We start from the raw sequence: 22557 nt of genomic DNA, 5'->3' as shown, positions 1-22557 counted from the left end.
ATGGTCGCTTTGGCTATGCAGAAACGGTATGTTTTTAATGATAAAAACTCATTCTCCCATGCAGGTTATCTACCATTGTATGTGCTACACCGAATGGAGTATCAAAAGGGGGCATTGGCTTTGTAGGTGGTCAGCGCTACACCAAGTGGAGTACCGACCATTATTCATGGAGGTATATACACAGTTGAGCAAGTGGCCACGGAGGTTTTACCCAACATAGGTGGTAGCATAGTCTCTAGATAGGCCTCCACCATCCCCGACATAGGCATATACAAGTGCATTTGGTGCCCCTTTGTGGTTTTAGAGTATTGACGACAAAAGTGGTTAAGGGACTAATGTGTTTGTGAGTATACATAGGTGAAAGTCCCTGAAGACTTTGTTTAAGCAATGATCGTGACCACAAAAAATGTGAAGGAAACACTGAAGGTTTCGGTGCGCCCTTTAGAAGAATTAGCCAAGGAACTGAAGAGTGAACTTTAGCTCTTTACTAGTTCTTTTTATTCCTTTTTGAGTCATAGGGCAAAAAACCATGCGGTCAAGGGGGTCTAGGTGTTATGAAGACAATATTTACAAAGTGTGCTCAATCACAACCTATTTCTTCAACTGAAGATTTCAGAAATATCTTTTAGTGCAGGATGTTTTCTTCGATGTCCGAGATGATATTCTTTGGCACATCTTAGTCAAAGTCCTCGCTGAGGAAGTAGGAAACTAGTTTTCTGGTTCTCTTGTCGTGAGAAATTTGAGAGATCAAATTTCCGACTGTTGTGCCAGCTGGCGATAACACGTTTGTGGGCGCGCCCTGTCCAACGATCATATCGGCCCTCGAGTTACGACCTCAGCTATAAATAGCCCCCCTCCTCCACCATAAGTTGGTTGGCTGCTACGCGTGACATTTAGACAAGTGTTGTCTGAACAACCCATCCTCCCTAAGCTTTTGAGTGAATCCAAGGAAAAACCCAATGCCAAATAGCCAAAGTGATTGAGAATCACTGAAGAACCTCTTCGAATTCATTGAAGACTTATTACTCTTGAAGACTGTGATCTTCCAGACGGATGGTCCAAGAGTGATTGTGGACTACCGAAGAACAAGTGTGTGAAGGTCCCGGGGATCTATCTTGAAGATCTACCATGAGTGGTTGGGTGAGGTGTAAGTGTTGGCTAAAAGAGAATAGGGTGAAGACATTTGTCTTCTGAGTTAAATCTCAGCCTTCTAACCAGACATAGAATTGTCATAGCAACTTAAACCGGGTCAACAAATCCTTGTTTTCACCGAGCTACTGGTTCTATACTATTCATCTCTATTTACTTTATAGTTGGGGTAGGACCGATTGTAGAGAAGCTTGTCCAACATCTTTTGAGATGGTTTGGGCATATTCAGCACAGGCCTCTAGAAGGTCCGGTACATAGCGGACGACTAAAGCATTATCAACAAAGATCAGGGTACACCAAACTTGACATGGGGGGAGTCCGGAAAGAGAGATCTGAATGAATGGAATATCATCGAAGAACTAGCCATGGACAGGGCTGCGTGGAAGTTAGCTATCCATGTGCTGGAACCATGAGTTGGTTGCGAAATCTTATGTGTTTCAGCTATAGCCTACCCCAACTTGTTTGGGAATAAAGACTTTGTTGTTGTTGTGGTTGTTTACTTTAAATAATTTGCATCTTTTGAAGAATTTAATCCTCCGTCTTCTGGAAGTCTTTCACTAAATACTTAACTGTTCCACTCTATTTATTTATGCACTGTTTAATATTCAGTGTTTTGGTACTGAAGTATATCTATCGTTACGTTAGACTTGTTTACATGTTCTGTTACGTTGTTGTGCATGTTATCTACTGTTTTGATGACTTTGTTTCAGTTCTAACTGAGTGTGTACTCTAGTTTTCTTCAGTCAGTTATATTTCAGTTCTGAGACAATATTACTAGAACATTCAAATAAGAAATGTGACTTGGCCTTAAAGGTATACCTTCAAAGATAAGAATATTATAAATGATCTAGAAAAACTATAAGAATAATATCAACAAAATACTAAGTGCAGAGCAGTTCACCTTCAATGTTGTAAAGAAAAATTCTCCAGGGGAGAGCTGCAAAAATCGGACACCCTGAACACTAACAGGCGCTTCAAGAATCTTAATTATATCTTTGGAGAAAGCAAAACAACCAATTATTGAAGCTCCAACAGCCAATACAGATATAAATATCCTCGCACGAAGTTCCTCTAGATGATCAAATATACTCATTTCCTTATCATCTGGAAGTAGCTCTTTGCTTGGATAAAGAAAATTATATAGACTACTCTGATCTTCCTGTGTGACATCTTCAAAAGAACCATTTTCGACTGTACAAGATACATTTGAGCTGTCAACATATTCCAGAAATAAATTCCACCAAGGCATAATGATTAATAAGATAAGATGTAGTTATGACCAGTAAAAAAGAGGCACATAGGATTTTGCTATAGTACATGTCTCAAGATGTGCTTTGGTAATGCTAGAACAATAAAAGTGCATCACATTCTTTTATCCAACTGAAAAGGGTTAACACTAGTGAATTAATAGTTCCTCAAAGTCAAACAAACAATAATTCTAGTGTATAACTTTATTCAGCATGTGCCTATCCTCTTCCATATAATCTACTCCCTCCGTCCCAAAATTAAGACCATTTTTGACACTATCACTTTTAATTAATGTATGGGTGATGATTTCCATTATTTTAGTGCTGCATTTACCAAAGGCTTTGTTGTTGTTGCATTTACCAAAGGTTGGCACGGTAGTGACAAGAAGGTAAAAATTGAAACATATCATAAATGCCATTTGACATTTAGCAATCAATTTCTCTTTGAGTCAAAAATTTCGAAACTACCACAGTACAATACCTCTGATCCGAACTCAGTACAACAAGAAATCGAACGGCGCACTGCACTTTGGTCAGAGGCATGAATGGTTCGATTGTAGCAGCGTCGGTCGTAAATTGGACACAACCTTTTTTCGACCAAGGGTGGATTTTATATTGGCTAAATCAGACAAAAGCTACCGTGTGTATAGCATCGTTCGAGAACTTCCTCAGAGCCACTCCGGCGCACGCGACCACTCCCCGCGCGCGCCGGAGGCGCGGGCCGCGCCGCCGGCGGCCCCGAGACTCACGGCGCCACGCGCACCCCTGCTACCGCCCCCGGCGGAGCTCCAGGCACCCATCGACGGCTCGTCCGCTCCGGTGCGAGTCATCATCGCTCGCTCCGTCAAGATCGAGGAGGCTGAGGGCGTCCTCCGCCGGGCCATGGTGGCCTCCATCACTTGGACGCGACCCGCCGTCTCCGCGGACGAGGTGTCTGAGCTGCTCCACACCTCCCTCGCCCTGCACCCCGGCGACTTCTCCGTCCATCTTCACCACCCGGAGGACTTCCTCATCATCTTCGCCTCCCGTGAGCTCAAGGATCGCCTCGCCGGCGACCACTTCATCTCCCGCCCAGGCTTCTCCCTTTCGCTGCATCCCTGGTGTAAGCTAGCGCATGCCCGCTCCGGCAGGCTGGACTACCGCGTCCAGATCGAGCTCCGCGGGATCCCCGCTCTGGCTTGGCACCTCTCCACGACGGAGCACCTCCTGGGCACTAGCTGCTGGATCGAGAGGCTTCACCCTAGCACGCGCTCCCGCGCCGACCTTGCCACGTTCCGGCTCTCTGCCCGCACCGCCGACCCAGCCCGCATTCAACGCCATGCCACCTTGGAGAATGTCGAGCTGAACCCCTCGCGCCACCAGTCGGATGCTCCATGCATCTCGACCCTGACATACCCGGTGTCCATCACGCTCACCCACGCCGAGCTCGACACCCCGATGCTAAGCATCCCCGCCCCTGCGGTCGATCCCGACGACGGCCAGGGCGGTGACCAAGGGCGCCGCGACGCTGACCCCGCCAGGCGTGCTCGACAGCGCCGCCACGGCCGCAAGAGGCGCCGCACGGACTCCGCCCCTGCTGGCCGCGCCGACGGCATGGCCATGGACGACCTCTCCTGGCCGCGCAACCCACGCCCGCAGCGTGCTGACGGTGTCGCTATCGCTGTTGGATGGGCTTCGGCCTGTGGCGTGCGGCGTACGGCCACACAGCCGCCGGTGTTTCGCTCGGTCCGTACCATGCAACCGTGGCCGGGCCACCGCGGGGCCCATGGCACTCGTCGCCCCCGTCATCGCCCTAGTAAAGAAAAGTGCAAAGGAGTGTTCAGGACAACCACTGCACCCGACAAAGTTGGCCTGTCCCCGATCCTCAGGCCGACAGGATCAGAAGCAGGAGCTGGGGCGCCCACCCTCGTGGCCCAGGATGACTCACGCACCCCTATCGCTGGTGCAGGGGTGCGGGCCCCTGCACGGATTCAAACACATCATCGCCCGACGCGGTCGTGGATGGCATCGGGGCGTCCCTTGGCGCTGAACCCACCACCTCTGCCCAATCAGATGGGTTGATCCCCGTGGGGCCCCTCTCTCTGGAATTAGAGATCCCTGACTCCCAAGCCACTCAGTCTCTCACCCCAACCGAGGCTGATCCGGCCTCTGCGCAAAGGCCGATCCCCACCCTGTACGCCCCTGGCGCTCGTTTGGAGCCTTCTGCGCCCCACACGGATGACGGGATATTGGTCGGGTCGTAGGCCGGAGCGATGACGGCGGGCTCTGTCAACCCTGCCTCCCCCACGCCAGCTGTGGTCGTGCCCACCACTCTCCCCGTGGTTGAGGCCCAAAGCACTCCGGAGCCCGCCCCCCTCCTTGTGGACGCGGCCCATGACGCTCCTGCACCTGCCCCCCTCCCCGAGGATGCGGCCCAAGGCGCCTCGGAGCCCACAACGACCGCGTCGACCAGCCCACAGGTTGTGACCCACCTGGGCCATGCCCCCACGGGCCGCTTCGCTTCCCCACCGATCACCATGCTACGATCGCGCCAACGGCGGCCTGCTGCGACATGGACGCTGGGAGAATTCCTCTCGGCCACCACCAAGCACATCTTTGTTGTCCTCCCGACCCCAAGAAAACGCCCTCGCCGGCCGGCGCTCAACTTCTCCCCACGCCGGGGCCGCTCCGCGTTCTCCTCCGCCGGGGCCGCCTCCAAGGCCGTTGCACCGCCCACGGCTGAGCGTCCGGCGCAGGTGCAGGTCCTCCGCACACTTGGCATCGTGGGCGTCAACCAGCAGATCACCGTTGCCGAGATGCGGGCCTACGACGGCATCTTCGCTGCACCCATCCCTCGGTCCGTGCTCGATGCGATCGCAGCGCTGGTCGATCGTGAGAGCATCTCTAGTAGTACCCTCAAACCCTCAAACCTTTAAAAATAACTGTTTTTTTTACAGTTTGCGAGCAAAAAAACGCGTAGACTAAACCCCTTAACCCTCAAACCCTCAAAAAAAATTTGAGGATCCAACCCTCAAACCCTCTCCCGACCTATAAAAGTGAGGGTTGGGGAGCGAAATCTACCCCAACCCTCACTTCGATCCATCCTAGCGCGGGAGGGAAATTTCCCATCCCAACTCCCTCCCGTGCCCACCCGCGCCGCCGCCGGCCCGCCCCCCGGCCGCCTCCCCTCCACCTCTCGAGCCGCCGCCCGCCTCAACCTCCCCAGCCGTCGCCCGCCTCGACCTCCCCCGCCGCCGCTGCCTCCTCGACCTCCGTCGCCGCCGCCCGCCTCGGCCTCCCCAGCCGCCGTCTCCGCCTGCCTCGGCCTCCCTAGTCGCCGTCTCCGCCTCTTGCCCGCCTCGGCCTCCCCAGCCGCCGCCCGCCTCCCCCTCGACCTCCCCGGCCGCCTCCACGCCCCTCGCGCCCTCCGCCTCCCGCGGCAAGAGGCCGCCCCGAGCTCTCCTCGCCGATCCGCAGGAATATTCCATTATAAGGGTTGGGTTTGAGGGTTCTAGTCTTTGCCCCTGTTTTTCAACCCTTATAAGTGCCAAAAAATGCCAATTTTCAACCCTTAAACTGGTTTAAGGATTTGAGGGTTCGAGGGTATTACTAGAGATGCTCTGAGCTGCCTCCCCTCCCGGGATCGGCGCCGACCACGACCACGCCGGACGCGGCCCCATTGCGGCCTAACCGCTTAGTGCAGCGCCCTTGTTGATCGTGTTCCCATGAATTACGACCTCAAGATTGTCATCTGGAACGCCCGCGGCCTGAACGCGCGCGCTCGCTGTACGGCCATTCGCTCGCTGATATGTACCACCGAGGCCTCCATTGTATGCATTCAGGAAACTAAAATGGAGTTGATCTGCTCGTCGACCGTCCTTGAGACGCTTGGTTCCGAGTTTGACGAATACGTCTATTTGCCGGCCCCGGCACTCGCGGGGGCATACTCTTGGCTTGGAAGAGCCGGTCCATCACCCTCTCCGACCAGACATTCACTACAAACACGCTCTCAGCCACCCGGCGCCGCACACTGGTGGCTTACCGTCGTATACGGACCCCAGGCCGATGTGGCGAAGATCGCCTTCCTGCAAGAGCTGCGTGACGTGCGCGCCGGCTGCCCTGGGCCTTGGATGCTGTGCGGGGACTTCAACCTTATCTATCGCGTGGAGGACAAGAACAACCGCAACCTAAACCGCCGCATGATGGGCAAGTTTCGTCGCCTGATCGACGACCTCGCGCTCAAAGAGGTGTACCTTAACGGCCGCCGTTACACTTGGTCGAACGAGCAATCGCCGCCAACGCTCGTGCGCCTCGGTTGCGTCATCTGCACCTCGGACTAGGAAGAGCTACATGGGGAGTGCCACCTCCGCTGCCTCGCGTCCGTCGTCTCCGACCATAGCCCCTGCTACTGGACTGCTGCCCCTGCCTCGCGCTCACCGCCGCTTCCACTTCGAGCAGTTCTGGCTCCGCCTTGATGGCTTCCAGGAAGTGGTCTCCATGGCTTGGAACTCCATCACTCACGCCGATCCCTTCAAGTGCATGGTGCTGCGCCTCCAGGCCACAGCTAGAGTGCTGACTAGCTGGAGCGCTCGCTCGGTCGGAGGCGTCAGCCTCAAGCTCACGATTGCACGGGAGCTGATCCCCAAATTCGACAAGGCGCAAGAGGACCGGGCCCTCACCACCGACTAGTGTTGGTTGCGCTCCCAACTGAAGATATCCTACCTCGGGCTAGCCTCGCTTGAGCGCACCATTGCCCGCCAGCGGGCACGGATCACCTCGCTGAAGGATGGAGACGCCAACACCTCCTTCCACCGCCAGAGCACCTACCGCAAGAAGAAGAACATGATCCACACGATCAGCGTGGATGGTCACGCGATCACTAGCCACAACGACATGGTGGACGCGTCCTTCCTGCACTTTGATGGCCTGCTTGGCACTGCCGTCGACCGCGAGTGCTCGCTTCACCTTGACGAGCTCATCGAGCCCGCCGACGACCTCCTCGACCTCGAGGAGCCGTTCGATGCCGATGAAATCTGGCACGCTGTCCAGCGCCTGCCCACGCACAAGGCACCGGGCCGCGACGAAATCATTGCAGAATTCATGCGCGCTTGTTGGCACACAGTGCAGCAAGACCTAGTGGATGTCTTCCAGCAGCTCTATGACATGCGCGGCCGGGGTTTCGCTCGCCTCAACCAGGCGCTGCTCGCCTTGCTCCCCAAGCGCGCCGACGCCGCCACCTTCGGGGACTACAGGCCGACCAGCCTTATCCATCTCGTCGCCAAGGTGTTCGCTAGAGTGCTCTCACTCCGCCTAGGCCCACAGCTGGATCGCCTCGTCAGCCCGAACCAGAATGCATTCATCCCCGAGCGCAGCCTGCATGATAACTTTGTCCTCGTCAAACAATCTGCGCGGCTGCTCCACCAGCTCAAAGCCCCACAAGCCCTCCTCAAACTGGACCTGGCGAAGGCATTTGACTCGATCTCCTGGCCTTTTGTCTTCGAGGTGCTGCAGCGCTACGGCTTTGGCGTTCGCTTCCGAGCATGGATGGCCATCCTGCTATCTTCAACAAGCACTAGGGTGCTGCTCAATGGCGACCCGGGCCCCCCCATTTGGCATCGTCGTGGCTTCCGGCAGGGCGACCCGTTGTCCCCGCAGCGTCAATCGGGCCACCTCGCTGGGAATCATGCAGCAGCTCCACCCGCGGCGCACGGTGCCAGCAATCTCGCTGTACGCAAACGACGTCGTGCTGTTCTGCCACCCTTCACCGGCCGAGATCACCACTGTCAAAGGAATCTTGCACCTCTTCGGCCGCGCCTCCGGACTCCACGTCAATTTCGCCAAGAGCACGGCGACCCTCATTCGCTGCGACGAGGACGCGGCAACCGCTGCAATACAACTACTCGGTTGTCCCATCGCCGAGCTCCCAGTTACCTACCTGGGAATCCCACTCACGATCCGACGACCGACGGCGGCGCAGCTGCAGCCCCTGGTGGACAAGGTGCAAGGTGCGGGGCCAACTTCCGTCTTGGAAGGCTTGGCTCATGAACAAGGCTAGGCGCCTCGCGACGGTGAAATCAGTCCTCTACGCAGTTCCCATTCACCAACTGCTCGTCTTTGCGCCGCCCAAGAAAACCATCAAGCAACTTGAGAAGATTGAGCGCGGCTTCTTGTGGGCTGGCCGCGAGGCTGCCAATGGGGGAAACTGCCATGTAAACTGGCGTCGGACCTGCCGTCCTATCGAGCTCGGAGGCCTTGGCATCCCAGACCTCGAGCGCGCCGGGCTGGCACTTTGTCTGCGATGGCTATGGCTCAGCCGCACCGACCATGACAGAGCGTGGAGCGGGCTCGACCTACAGTTCTCGGCGGATGAGCGCACCCTGTTCTTCACCTGCACCACAATGACCCTGGGAAACGGCCTCTCGGCCCTTTTCTGGGATGACCGCTGGATTGACGGCCGATCCGTCGGCGAGATAGCGCCGCAGCTCCACGCCTGCATCCCCACACGCAAGAGGAAGGTGCGGACCGTCGCGGAGGGGCTCAATGCCAATGCTTGGGCTAGCGACATCGAGGGCACTCTCGGCGTCCACGAGATTGGTCAGTACATCCGCCTCTGGAACACCATCGAGCACACCATCCTGATCAACACGCCCGACCAGCTCACCTGGAAGTGGACCATGAATGGATCATACACTACCAAGTCTTACTACAAGGCTACCTTCCAGGGATCCATCCCCAGCGCCTCCTCGAAGCTCATATGGAAGAGTTGGGCACCACCCGGGGTGCGCTTCTTCCATTGGCTTGCTGACCAGGACCGATGCTGGAACTCAGATCGCTAGGCTCGACGAGGGCTGCAGCACCACGACCCTTGCCTCTTGTGCTGCCAGGACCCCGAGACGATGGACCACTTGCACCTCCACTGCCCCTTCTCCAGGCAGGTACGGAAAGATGTCATCACCTGGCTTCGCTTGCCGTGCACACACCCCAGCCACGAGTCTTCCCTTCTTGCCTGGTGGCATAGCGCCAAGCAGAGTATTCCGCCCATGCGCAAAGGCTTCGCCTCCATGGCCCTGCTGACCCCGTGGATGATTTGGAAGCACCGCAACAGCTGCGTGTTCGAGGGCACCCAACCCTCGGCCAACGACCTGGTTGCGAGGATCAAAGACGAGGCGTCCCTCTAGACCAAGGCGGGAGTGGCTGGCCTCCGCGTCATCATCCCCCAGACCTGGGACGTGCACTAACTACGTGTAATCATCATCAGTATTGTCCCTCCTAGGAGGATTGTAACATAAACTCTACCTTTTCAATACAAAGAAACGCATGAATCTCACTTTTCAATACAAAGAAACGCATGAATCTCACTGCGTTTTCTCGAAAAAAGAACTTCCTCAGAAAATTTAGTAGCCATTCAAGTGCAGATCCTCTGAAACCCTCCAATTGCCCAATCAATCGTTCCACTAATACTCCTGACTTGCGAGTTCAACTAAACTAGTATAGCCCAGATCCCTCCGAGATCTCAACTCAACAATATACTACCAAGAAAGCATGGGAACAGGCTAGAGGCGTACCACGTCCTGCAAGTGGATCTTGGAGGGTGGCGCCGAGGCTGCTCGATGGAGACTCTTCTCTTTGAGACGCTGGCAAATTCGTGTCCTGGCCGCTGCTCCCCTCAACGGCGGAACAGCGAAGGTGCCGGCGGCGGCAGTGGAGGGGCTCGGGCGTGCATGAGGACAGATGGGGAAGGGAGATGTGGTGGCGACGGAGGAGGATACTGCCGAGTTGCGGTGGCGGGCGGGAGAGCAGCGCTCCTGCGCTTCCCATGGTCTCTCGCGGGAGCTCGATAGGTGATAAACCGATAATTTTCTGCTTGCTACAGCCAGTTCCGTGTAGGTGTTGCTTCCAGACCTTCTTCTTCTCCTCCCTGGCTCCTCGGATATGCTTCTGCCATTTTTTTAGAATCTTTTTTTTTAGGAATTTGTTTAGAAGCCTGGATGTGCTTCTGCTGTTACCGGCCACACAAGTCCTCGCCAGCACGCCCCGGCCACACTTTTATCAGGTTGTGTGCCGTACCTGCTTGAAGACTTCGCCTCACAGATTGGCCGTACAATGCCCTAGGAGCATCTTCAGCCGTTTGATATTCGAGGAGGCATTTTATTTTTTTCGCGGCTTAGGAGATTGCCGGTGAAAATTTTAGTCTAAAGTGTACATTTTTCACTCGTTGTGTCTCTAAGAACAGTGTTGGGGCTCATGAAGGCAGCGTCATTTCATCGACAGGTCGGAGATAGCGTCGTGGCAGCCCTCGTGGTCGAGCACACAGACGAGCATCTTGAGCGCGGCGGCCTCGACGACGAGCGCCCACTCCGAGTGGACGGAGAGATCGAGCGCCTTAAGCAAGGACGACAGGTCGGAGGCCCTCCGCCCTGGTGCCCTCTGCCCCGACCGCGAGCTCCGCCCCAGTGACGCTTCCTCGACAAGTGCCTCGAGGTCTTCCACGCCCTTCCCACCGAGCGGCGGCGGCGGCGGCGCAAGCGTGCTAGGTGTGGGCTGCCATGGCCGTGTCCGTGTGTGCATGGAGGGACAGAGAGATAGGATGGATGTGTATGGAGGGGGCATGTGGGTGGGCCAGGGAGGGAAAGGGAGGAGAGTGGCGCTCGCAGGTGGGCTAGCACTGTAAAACGGCGAAATTAGCCCCCTCCCCCCCCCTGTGCCCTCCATCTCCCTGGGGTTTGCCTTGGGGATGCCGACGCATTTTTTGGTCAAATCCGATGAAAATTGAGAAGTTGAGGGCGAGTGGGAGGTTTTTTATTCATCGGCGGTTAAAAAGTGCTCTCGGGGCTTGTTGGGGGTGCGGCTGGCACTAGTAAATTTTCATGTTTATTATCTTTTGTTTAAAAAGGCCAAAATAAAACCTTAGAAACAACAACATAAGAGCAACTCCAACGCGCCGACCCAAATGGACGACGCTTGTGTCCGATTTTTATCCGTTTAGGTCGGCACCCGCTCGACGTCCGTCGCGTTTAAGATTTGGTTCGGCGGTATGCCCAAAGCCCGCAACCCATTTCATGTCCGCGCACACATTTGAAAAGTAGATCAAGCCAGCGATCATGCCATCGCCGAGAGTTCATGTCGGCACCAGGCCAGCTTCACAAAACAGTTCATGTTGGCGCATTTGCCAACGGCCGACACACATGCCAGCACAAAAAAAGGGACGGGAGTTCGACCATGGTCATGCCAGCGTACTTGCCAGCATACAGAAAAGGATGGCGCTCGACGTCATAGATGACTCGTGTCGATCTTGAGCATGTCGGCATGCATCTTCTCGAACCACGGTCTCTTCCTTGGCGACACGGTGTTGAGATCCACCTTCATGATCTCTACCCCCGTCATCATGCTAGCGAGAGCCACTTCTTTCGCCTTGGTCTTGGCATTGGCGGCCTCGATCTCAAGCATCTTGGCTTGCTTATCCGCCTCCATCTCAAGCATCATGGCTTGCTTCTCCGCCTCCATCTCAAGCCTCCTCCTTTGTATCTTCATGAAGGCGTTCATTTGCTCTTCCTTGTCTTGTTGGCGCCGCTCCTCCCTTGAATCCTTCTTGCTATCATGCCCTCCATGGTTGCGATCAAGGCGATCGATGCCGCATCCCGCTTGTTCTCCTTCTCTGGAGTTAGTCTTTCCCCACGGTCGTGGCTTCTCACCCTCCCCAACCTCCTTCACGACTTCCTTCCCTCATGCGCTATGAGGGCGGCATATTGGAGCTTGAACTTCTCTTCATCTTTAATGATCCTCCAACAATGATAAAGGTTGAAGGACTTGCCTTCGTGTTGGAGCTTGAATGCCTCCAAAGCTTGGAATGCCTCCAAAGCTTGGAATGCCTGCAAATGATTTAAACACACGCATATTAGCGAATGAACATGAAAACAAAGAAGGGTGCGTGCATGCATACCATGTCTTGCATGCCGATGCCGCTCACGGTGCGTGTCTCGATGCTCTCGTAAGTGGAACAAAACTTATTGCATTCTTCTTGGATCACCTTCCATCGCTTCGAAATGGACACCCACCCGTGCATGCTTTGCATTTGGTATGACGGAAACTTCTTGTGTTCGTGAAACTCACAATGGACATGAATCCAAAAGGTTGATGCCTTTTGTTCGGCGCCGACCTTGGGGTCTTGCCCAATGTCCCTCCAACACTCACAAAGGAGCTTGTCCTCAGCCGCTGTGTATGCTTTTGTCCGTTCGCTCTTTCGCTTGGGCTACACCCCAACGGCTTGGTGAAAGCACATATGCTCCCTTGGTGATTTTGATAATTCATGAAAACATACATTGTCTCTTGGACTAGTGCTTTTACCTATATATATATTAGGCTCCATGGAGAGCTATGGCTTAAGGTTTATGTGGAGATGCCCCTGGATGCTAGAAAGGAATAATATTGTCTCAAGCTTCAAGCTAGAAGACTCTCCATTCTATATTATGAGAAATCACTTTTGAGTCCATATGAAAGCCAATACTATATCTGTCTCGGTTGGAATTATCATTCTTTTGGAATCTTGACCTTTTGAAACAATTCTTCCAATCAGCCTATTTTTTGTTAAAGAGTTGACTATCATTGCAACTCGGTTTCACCGAATTGGGAAACCCGGTCCAACCGATTTCTCCAAGAGGCTTAAATATCAATCTCGGTTCTACCAACTCATTATGACTCGCTGACTCCGACTTTTCTGACTTTGTTGCTGTGATAATTACTTCCGGACTATTGTCTTAGGGGGAGATGACTTCTCTAGGGGGAGAAAAATATCAGTGTTCCCATGCAATATAAGAGTGAGAATCCTCTAGGATCCCTAACTTAGGGGGGGCCATTCAAGGACCTCTTATCCATACCTAAGGAGGAGAACATTCAATGAATACTACAGAATATCTAAGGGGGGAAGACAAATTCCAGGAACCCTTACAAACGAGAGGAGTATCCAGAATCCTCTTTATTCTCTCAATGAGCCCTTACCCTCCGACCTTTCTGTTTGGTAATTGTGCCAAAGAGGGAGAAATATCATCAAAGCTTCCATTCAGTGAACCTATTTATAGGGGAGAAATACTATCAAGAAGCTTATACAAAAGAGGGAGCAACAACACTAAGGGATCGATCCCTCAATTGGTATCAGAGCAAGGTCTCCAAAACCTTGGCTTAGCCGCCATTGGAGGAAGATGGATGTGATTAGTTCCCAGATTTTTAGTTGTAGAGTGCTTATTCTTGATGGGGAGTACTTTAGACAATGGAAAGATGAAATGCTTGATATATTCGATGAGTTCCATTTGCGCAAGTATATTGAATACCCCCATGCGCCTCCCATTGACCCCATACATCCTTCTCATGATGATGAAGTTAGTATGCTTGGTAATCTTAACATTGTCAATCTTTTCATTAGAGGTTACCAAGAAATGTGATTAATCAGTTGCAAAACTTTGAGTGGGCTCATACCTTGTGGAAAGACTTAGAGAAAAGATATCCAAATTATTCCTTGAAAAATCTTGATATCATTGTTCACAAATACATTGCTTTCCATAAGATGAAGCCAACCGATCCTAACTTCGACAAATGCCTATTTGAGCTTCGTGACCTCATGTGTGCTAAAGGAAATGTCATTACCATCAACAACATCATTGTTGAATCCATTCGAATGCATAGACTTGAACATTGTCATAGTCAAATTTCTGATGAAACTTTTGTCTCTTACGAGGAAACTTCATCCGATGATGACTATGCGGAACGTGGCTACTATGATGACGATGAGAACTTCGACACCGAGTATGAGAAGACCACGAGGAACCTTAATCTTATGGCTAACCTTAAAGACTACATGACCGGTGGTAAGGTCTCAACAGTGGATGTACCGATCACATGATCGGAGATAAAGACATGTTCCATGAGATTACACCAAACCATGGACCTCGGAGGTATGTGACTTTTGGAGACAACTCCAAAGGTGAGGTACTTGGTCTTGGTAAGGTGGTCGTATCTCATGATAGTTCCATTCAGAATGTCATGCTAGTAGAATTTCTTGGCTACAACCTACTTTCCGTATCTAGACTAGCAGATTTCGGTTCCGATGTGCTATTTACAAAAGTTGAATGCTGAATGTTTCATAGCGACAATGCTAACATCGTCTTTACTGCTTTCCATAGAGGTGATCAATACATTGTTGATTTCTCTAAGATATCCAAACCCCGTACATGCCTTATTGCAAAATCTTCTAAGGGTTTGTTATGGCATAGAAGGCTTGGACATGTTGGTATGCGTAATCTTGACAAACTCATCAAAGGTGATCATATTCTTGGTGTTAAAGATTTTATCTTTGACAAAGATAGACTTTGAAGTGCTTGTCAAGTAGGAAAATAAGTTGGAGGAAGTCATCCCATGAAGAACATCATGACCACAGGATGACCCCTCGAACTTCTTCACATGGATCTCTTTGGTCCCAACGCTTATAAGAGCCTCGGTGGAAATTCTTATGGTCTAGTTATTGTTGATGATTTTCCAGATTTATGTGGGTGTTCTTTCTCAATGATAAGCCACATGTACAAATGATCTTCAAGAACTTTGCTCGAAAAGCTCAAAACTAGTTTGAAGTGAAGATCAAGAACGTTCGGAGCGACAACGGAACGGAGTTCAAGAACACTAATGTGGATACTTTTCTTGACGAAGAAGGTATCTTACATGAGTTCTCGGCGACGTACACACCTCAACAAAATGGAGTTCTTGAGATGAAGAACCTGACGCACATAGAGATGGCAAAAACGATGCTTGACGAATACAAGACTCCAAGACACTTTAGGGCAGAAGCCATGGAAACAGCTTGCCATGCCATAAACTGACTCTACCTGCACAAGCTTCTCGGTAAAACGGCATACGAGCTACTCACCGGTAGAAAAACCCAAGTCGGATACTTTCGAGTATTCGGCTCTAAGTGCTATATTCTTGATAAACATCGTCAATCTAAATTTGCACCTAAATCTTATGAAGGTTTCCTTCTTGGTTACGGATCAAACTCTCACGCTTACCATGTCTACAACAACTTTGCTCGAAAAGTTGAAGAGACGGTAGATGTGAAGATTGATGAGACTAACGGTTTGCAAGTCGAACAATTGCCAATTGATGTAGGAGATAAGGAACCTTCGGAAGCTATCAAAGATTTGTCCATTGGCAAGATTCGTCCCATGGAGGTGAAGGAAATCACTTCATCAACTCAAGTGGAAGCTTCTACTTTGCATCAAGGCAAATCGCAAAACGACATGGAAGCATCCACAAGCGGTACACGACATGATGAAGAAGAGGAAGAGAAACATCTTGATGATCCACCTCAACCTTCCTCACCACCACCTCAAGGAGAAGATGACGCCAATGATAATGCTCAAGATGATGATGAAGAAGAAGAAGATCCACCATCCAACAAGAAGAAGCTGTCAAGAGTTAGAGCAAGAATGGACAGAGATCATCCGCTGAAACAAATCTACATCGACATAAACAACGGAAGAATCACTCGCTCTGAGACTCAACTAGCTAACTTTTGTGAGCATTATTCTTTCATATCTAGCATTGATCCCTTGAAGGTAGAAGAATCTCTCCAAGATCCAGATTGGGTGAATGCCATGCATGAAGAGCTACACAACTTCGAGAGGAACCAAGTATGGACACTTGTTGAAAAACCAGAAGGCGGGCAGAATATCATTGGTACAAGGTGGGTTTTTGAGAACAAGCAAGATGAAGACGAACAAGTTGTATGCAACAAAGCATGTGTGGCAGCCCAAGGATACACGCAAGTCGAAGGTATGGACTATGGTGAGACTTATGCTCCTGTTGCTAGACTTGAAGCCATTCGTATTCTTATAGATTATGCCAATCAACATGATATAACTCTCTACCAAATAGATATTAAAAGTGCCTTTCTCAATGGAGAAATTGAAGAGGAAGTTTATGTTAACAACCTCCTGGTTTTGTGAACCCTAAGAAACCTGATCATGTTTACAAACTTCGTAAAGCTTTATATGGTCTTAAACAAGCACCTAGAGCTTGGTACAAATGCCTAACAAAGTTTCTCATTGAAAAGGGTTTTGAAATTGGCAAAATCGATGCTACCTTATTCACTAGAAGAGTAAATGGCGAACTATTTGTTTGTCGAATATATGTGGATGATATTATCTTTGGCTCTACTAACCCACATTTTAGTGAAAAATTTGGAAAGCTAATGTCAGAGAAGTGTGAGATGCTCATGATGAGTGAACTGAAGTTCTTCCTTGGATTGCAAATCAAACAGTCGAGAGAAGGTACGTTCATCTCTCAAACCAAGTACACCAAGGACTTGATCAGGATGATTGGATCATTGATATATCTATGTACATCTTGACCTCACAAGGGATGATGCACTCATTGATAAAAAGGTTTATCGATCAATGATTGGATCATTGTTATATATATGTGCCTCTCGTCCTAATATCATGCTAAGTGTTTGCATGTGTGCCCGCTATCAAGCATCACCTAAAGAGTGTCATCTATTGGTTGTGAAACGGATAGTGAGATACCTTATACATACACTAAACTTTGGCATATGGTATCCCAAGGGATCTTCCTTTGATCTTGTTGGCTATTCCGACTCGGACTATGTTGGACACAAGGTTCATAGAAAATCCACCTCGGTTACATGTCAATTTTTTGGGAGATCTCTTGTCTCTTGGACATCCAAGAAACAGAACTCGGTATCCTTATCAACTACCGAAGCTAAATACATTGTCGCTGGATCATGTTGTGCTCATACTATGGTTGTCTCAAACGCTTAAGGATTATGGAATTCATGTTAGAAAAGTCCCATTATTGTGTGACAATGAAAGTGCTATTAAGATTGCATATAATCTTATGCAACATTCTAGAACCAAGCACATCCAAGTGCGAAATCATTTCATCCATGATCATGTTGCGAAAGGAGATATGGATCTCAGGCATGTTCGTACTGACAAACAATTGGCTAACATTTTCACTAAACCACTTGATGAGAAAGTGTTATGTCATTTGAGGAGTGATTTGAACATCAATGATGCTTCAAACTTGAGCTAGACTCACTCAGATGCATGCAAGGGCATGAGCTTGACTGACTGCTCCTTGATACCATTGATATGACTATCTTATGTCTCGGAAACTATGCTCCCTTGTATTGCATCTAACCTTTTGTAGGTACTTGGAAGAAATTCACTCCACAAGATTGCAATAAACTCACATCAAAAGCAATCTTGATATGGACAAGTATGAACAACCTTTTCTTCGAAGATGAAGGAAGAAGACAACAAAATCATATCCTTGACAATTCTATGATATTGAATTTCACTCATGTCATTTGGATATATTATGTTCTTCCTTGCATGACTAACCATTGTAGGTGAAAAATGAACCAAAACGTCATGGATAGCTCCCAACTCAAGATGATCATCATCAACATTGAGCATCCACAACAAGTTCACCTACATGCCACGTCATCAACATCATTCGAAGGTATGTACTCATATACTTGATAAAGCTTTGCACCAAGTCATGAGGTAAATCAACTCAATTGATATGAAGACATGAAAATGCTTAATCAAAAAATGGAAACCCCATTTCGAGCTTAACGATGAGTATGACCTCAAGCATCCTTGCTTGACTCCTCAAGTCAAATACAATAATATGGTGACCTAGTCACCGCCCCACATCTAGATGAAGAATATCATATCGTTCACATTTGATCTTTCACATTCTTAGAACCATTCCACTCTCATATATATGTGTGTATTAAAAACAAAAAAAAACAAAAAAAACATTTTTATTCTTCTTACTTTTGTTTATGTGTCTCATTTGGAATCATCATTCTTTTGGAATCTTGACCTTTTGAAATAATTCTTCCAATCAACCTATTTTCTGTTAAAGAGTTGACTATCATTGCTACTCGGTTTCACCGACTTGGGAAACTCGATCCAACCAATTTCTCTAAGAGGCATAAATATCAATCTCGGTTCTACCGAATCATTATGCCTCGATGACTCCGACTTTTCTGACTTTGTTGTCGTGATAATTACTTCCGGACTATTGTCTTAGGGGGAGACGACTTCTCTAGGGGGAGAAGAATCTCAGTGATCCAATGCAATATAAGAGTTAGAATCCTCTAGGATCCCTAACTTAGGGGGAGATCATTCAAGGACATATTATTCATACCTAAGGGGGAGAGCATTCAATGAACCCTACAAAATATCTAAGGGGGAGAAAAGACAATTTCCAGGAACCCTTACAAAGGAGAGAAGTATCCAGAATCCTCTTTATTCTCTCAACGAGCCCTTACCCACCGACCTTTCTTTTTGGTAATTGTGCCAAAGGGCGAGAAATATCATCAAAGCTTCCATTCAGTGAACCTATTTATAGCGGATAAATAATATCAAATACTATCAAGAAGCTTATACAAAAGAGGGAGCAACAACACTAAGGGGAGACACTTGTATCAAACCCTACACATTAGGGGGGAGAGATAAATACCATTTTAATTGGCTTTATTGGTTTGAACTTATTTTCCCTACCTACTCCCAATATCTACATGCCATGATTCAGGGGGAGAGGAAACTTTACATACTCATTTTTCGGGGATAAACGTTCTTGTTTCTTGGAGACATATTCTTTCATCAAATCATATCTTAACCATGTCTTCAATTTCTTGGTACTTTTGAATTTCTTTGCATCTTTACAACAGGGTACTCTTGTGTTATCTAACATTTGTTTTCCCAAGTGTACTCCTATGTCAAGACGCTCAAGATCCTCAAGGTAAGTATATGCATCATATCCTTGTTCATGATGACCTCTTGTTTCTTGCACATATTGTTTGCAAGAGGCAGTCTTAAACATGGAAGTCTTTCTTTCACATATGTTTGATGCATATAGCCAAGATTCCGATGAATTGTCGTGTCCTTCTACCTTGTGTGTGCCCATGCATTCCAAAGCAACTATCATTTAAAGGTACTACACACATTTAGGGGGAGCTTGTACCGGTCATATTTCCTTCGAAGTTGTCATATCCTTATGAATATCTTTATTTGAAGCTTTGATTGTATGTTGTCATCAATTGCCAAAAAGGGGGAGATTGAAAGCAAATATGGCCCCTTGGTGATTTTGATAATTCATGACAACATACATTGTCTCTAGGACTAATAATTTTACCTACATATTTCATGATTAGTCCATGGAGAGCTATGGCTTAAGGTTTATGTGGAGATGCCCCTGGATGCTAGAAAGGAATAATATTTGCTCAACCTTCAAGATAGAAGACTCTTCATTTTATATTTGTGAGAAATCACTTTTTAGTCCATAGGAAAGCCCATACTATTAAAAGGGGGTGAGGTAGTAAAATGAACTAATTGCTCAAATGCTCAAAGCTAGCCACCAAAATACTCAGTCCTTTTTCCCACATATCCACTCTGTCAAGTTCCACATTCACAAATTTGGTGTCACCAACATTTCCACATCGGATCCACTGAGTTTGAACCTCAGATAGAACCCTAGCCATTCCCACCAATCGGTGCAACCAAAACTGCATCGGTGCTACTGAGTTCAGTGTGACCAACATTCTGTTGCCAAGATATACAAAATCGGAATTTCCGAGTTTTAATATCGGTGCCACAGAGTTTGGCCATCTGACCGCTAGTCACCTTTTTGGTGCCACCGAGTTTCATATATCGGTCTCACCGAGATTCAAAAGTTCACACCTTTAGTGTTAGTTGGTACCACCGAGTTGCCAACTTCGGTGTCACTGAGTTTGCTCTTTTGTGTGTAATGGTTGGATTTTGGTTGTTGCCTATATATACCCCTTCACCCACCTCTCATTCGTGGGAGAAGCACTCAGAACACATACACTTCATTTCCAGATCCATTTTCTGAGAGAGAACCACCTACTCATGTTTTGAGACCAAGATATTCCAATCCAATCATTTGAATCTTGATCTCTAGCCTCCCCAAACTGCTTTCCACCAAATCAACCTCTCTTACCCATGTATATTCTGTGAGAGAGTGATTTGTGTTGAGGAGACTATCTTTAGAAGCACACGAGCAAGGAGTTCATTGATCTACGACATCTATTACCTTTTGGAGGGTGTTGCCTCCTAGATTGGTTAAGTGTCGCTTGGGTGACTCCTACTTCGTGTTGTGGAGTTGAACCAAGATGTTTGTAAGGGCAAGGAGATCGTCTACTTTGTGAAGATCTACCGTGAGTAAGTCTAGTCATGCGTGGACGGAAGACGTGGTGGGATAGACAATGCCGCTTCTTTGTGGACCCTCCGTGGGTTGAGCCCTCCATGGACTCTCGCACCGTTACCCTCTGTGGGTTGAAGTCTCCACTAACATGGACGTACGATAGCGCCACCTATCAGAACCATGCCAAAAATCGCCATGTCAACCTCATGTGTTTGATCTCCTTACCTTACCCCTCTACATTACACTTGCATGTTTTACTTTCCGTTGCTATACTCTTAGAACTGCTTGTGTAGGGTGACCTAGACTTGTTACAACTGCTAGATTTCTGCCTTCCTTGAAATTGGGTTAGGTTAGAAGTTTTATCTTGACAAGTAGTCTATTCACCCCCCTCTAGACACATCTTCTATCGATCCCTCACTTGGTTGGCGAGATCGTCCTCGAACAAAGGCTCCCTATCGATGTCCACCTTATCCTATTCCTCAAGGTCATAGTCATCCGAAAACACGTGGCCGGGCGGGAAGCCGTCCATGTCGAGGCCGACCTGATCTTGCATGAAAGTGGGCTGCATGCCAGCCTTGGGCGTCCTCGCTTTGGGTCTCTTTGGGATCGTAGCTAGACGCAGCCATGGAGGCACCACCTACGGCAGCCGCAACACCCTCGAAGATGATCCTCTGCATGAAGCGGTTGGCCCTCTCATTGTGGACAGCTGTCAACATTCCGTCGAAGAGGTTGTGGGTGCCGAAGAGCGTGTGGCTGACATCTCCCGTGTGCGTTTCCTCGCCCCATCGGATGACGAACCAACGGCTACCGGTGTGGGGTTAAGGTCGATGGGCGCGAACGCAGGCGTAGATGGCGCCACCACACTCACCTCCAATGAGCATTCCCTGGAGAGGCAGGAGGCTTGCGGGTAGAAGTGGAAGCCGGGATAGGCTAAGTCATCGATGCGTGGGGCGACTCTCGCAACGCCATCTGAGGGGACGCAGACGAGCCTATGCTGGTCGCAGCCACGTCGGCGTTGATGAGTCTCTGCTGGCCAGGGTTTAACCCTAGGTACAATAGTGCCTCCCTTGTTGTTGTCGCGACGCGTACAACGATTACAACGATATCCTCCTGCTGCATTGCGACAACCGCTACTTCGTCCCTTGCGTCTGTCGCATGCCTCCGACCCTTTCTCTTCACTGACTCCCTAGCCCGCTCTTGAGGCGTCGTTCCTTCTTCTTCTTGGGTGCTATGACAGTCTTGCGAGGGGCGCGGTGGTGGTCTTGCGGGGGACGCGAGGCTTACCTTTGCGGGAGGGGGCGATCGTGATGCCGAACGAGGCGAGGAAGGCGAGGCCAGTGACGGCATCGAGGTCGATGTCCATGGCAAGCGGCCGGGGTGCGTGCGCGGGCGGGAGGGTTTTTGGAAAGTGTCACACCCTGTTTTTACTACCACATTCTTTGCATTGTGAAAATCTGAGCTTGTTAAAACTTTTTCAAAACAAATTATGTGAGTGCCATGATTGTCATTGTATGCTTGTGTGTGTGATCATGAGATGATAAAAACCCATTTCACAATATTGAATTGTTTCTAGGAACCTTTACTTGTTTCTGATCAAGGTAAAAACCCTACTTTGAGATGCACTACATGCCCTTGATGGCAAGAGGTGTTTCTACCCAAAGTTGGTGATCTGATTTTAACTTGTCTTTATATTCCAAAACCACAAAATAATTATTTCCCTAATTTAATTGCATGTCCATTTCTGAGGCCAAAATTGGTATTCCTACATGGAAAAATACTTTTCTGCCTTAGAAAAATCTGATTAAATTTGGAGATGATCAGAAGGACATATATTTTCCATACATAAGATTTTAAACCCTATTTTATATTATAATTATTTGAATAAAACCCTGGAAGCCATTTCTGTCTGTTTTGACTTTTTGAAATATTTCCAAAGGTA

The 22557-nt window shown here is 49.1% G+C and overlaps 1 protein-coding gene across 1 annotated transcript in view; it reads right to left on the bottom strand.

The window, feature by feature from the left end:
• Nucleotides 1-10385, bottom strand: part of LOC123443622 (sec-independent protein translocase protein TATC, chloroplastic) — a 32738-nt gene extending 22353 nt beyond the window's left edge. Inside the window, exons 1-2 of the mRNA XM_045120095.1 lie at nt 9941-10385; nt 2051-2340 (exon numbers count right to left, since the gene is read on the bottom strand). Of these exons, the coding sequence (XP_044976030.1) occupies nt 2051-2340; nt 9941-10193 (543 nt within the window). The 5' untranslated portion in view covers nt 10194-10385. The remainder of the gene's footprint in view (nt 1-2050; nt 2341-9940) is intronic.
• Nucleotides 10386-22557: the final 12172 nt, after the last annotated feature.

The sequence above is a fragment of the Hordeum vulgare genome, chromosome 3H (genome assembly GCF_904849725.1).
Source record: "Hordeum vulgare subsp. vulgare chromosome 3H, MorexV3_pseudomolecules_assembly, whole genome shotgun sequence".
Classification (NCBI taxonomy): domain Eukaryota; kingdom Viridiplantae; phylum Streptophyta; class Magnoliopsida; order Poales; family Poaceae; genus Hordeum; species Hordeum vulgare.
Note: the sequence above shows the minus strand (reverse complement) of the source record. Positions and strands in the feature narration are given on the sequence as shown.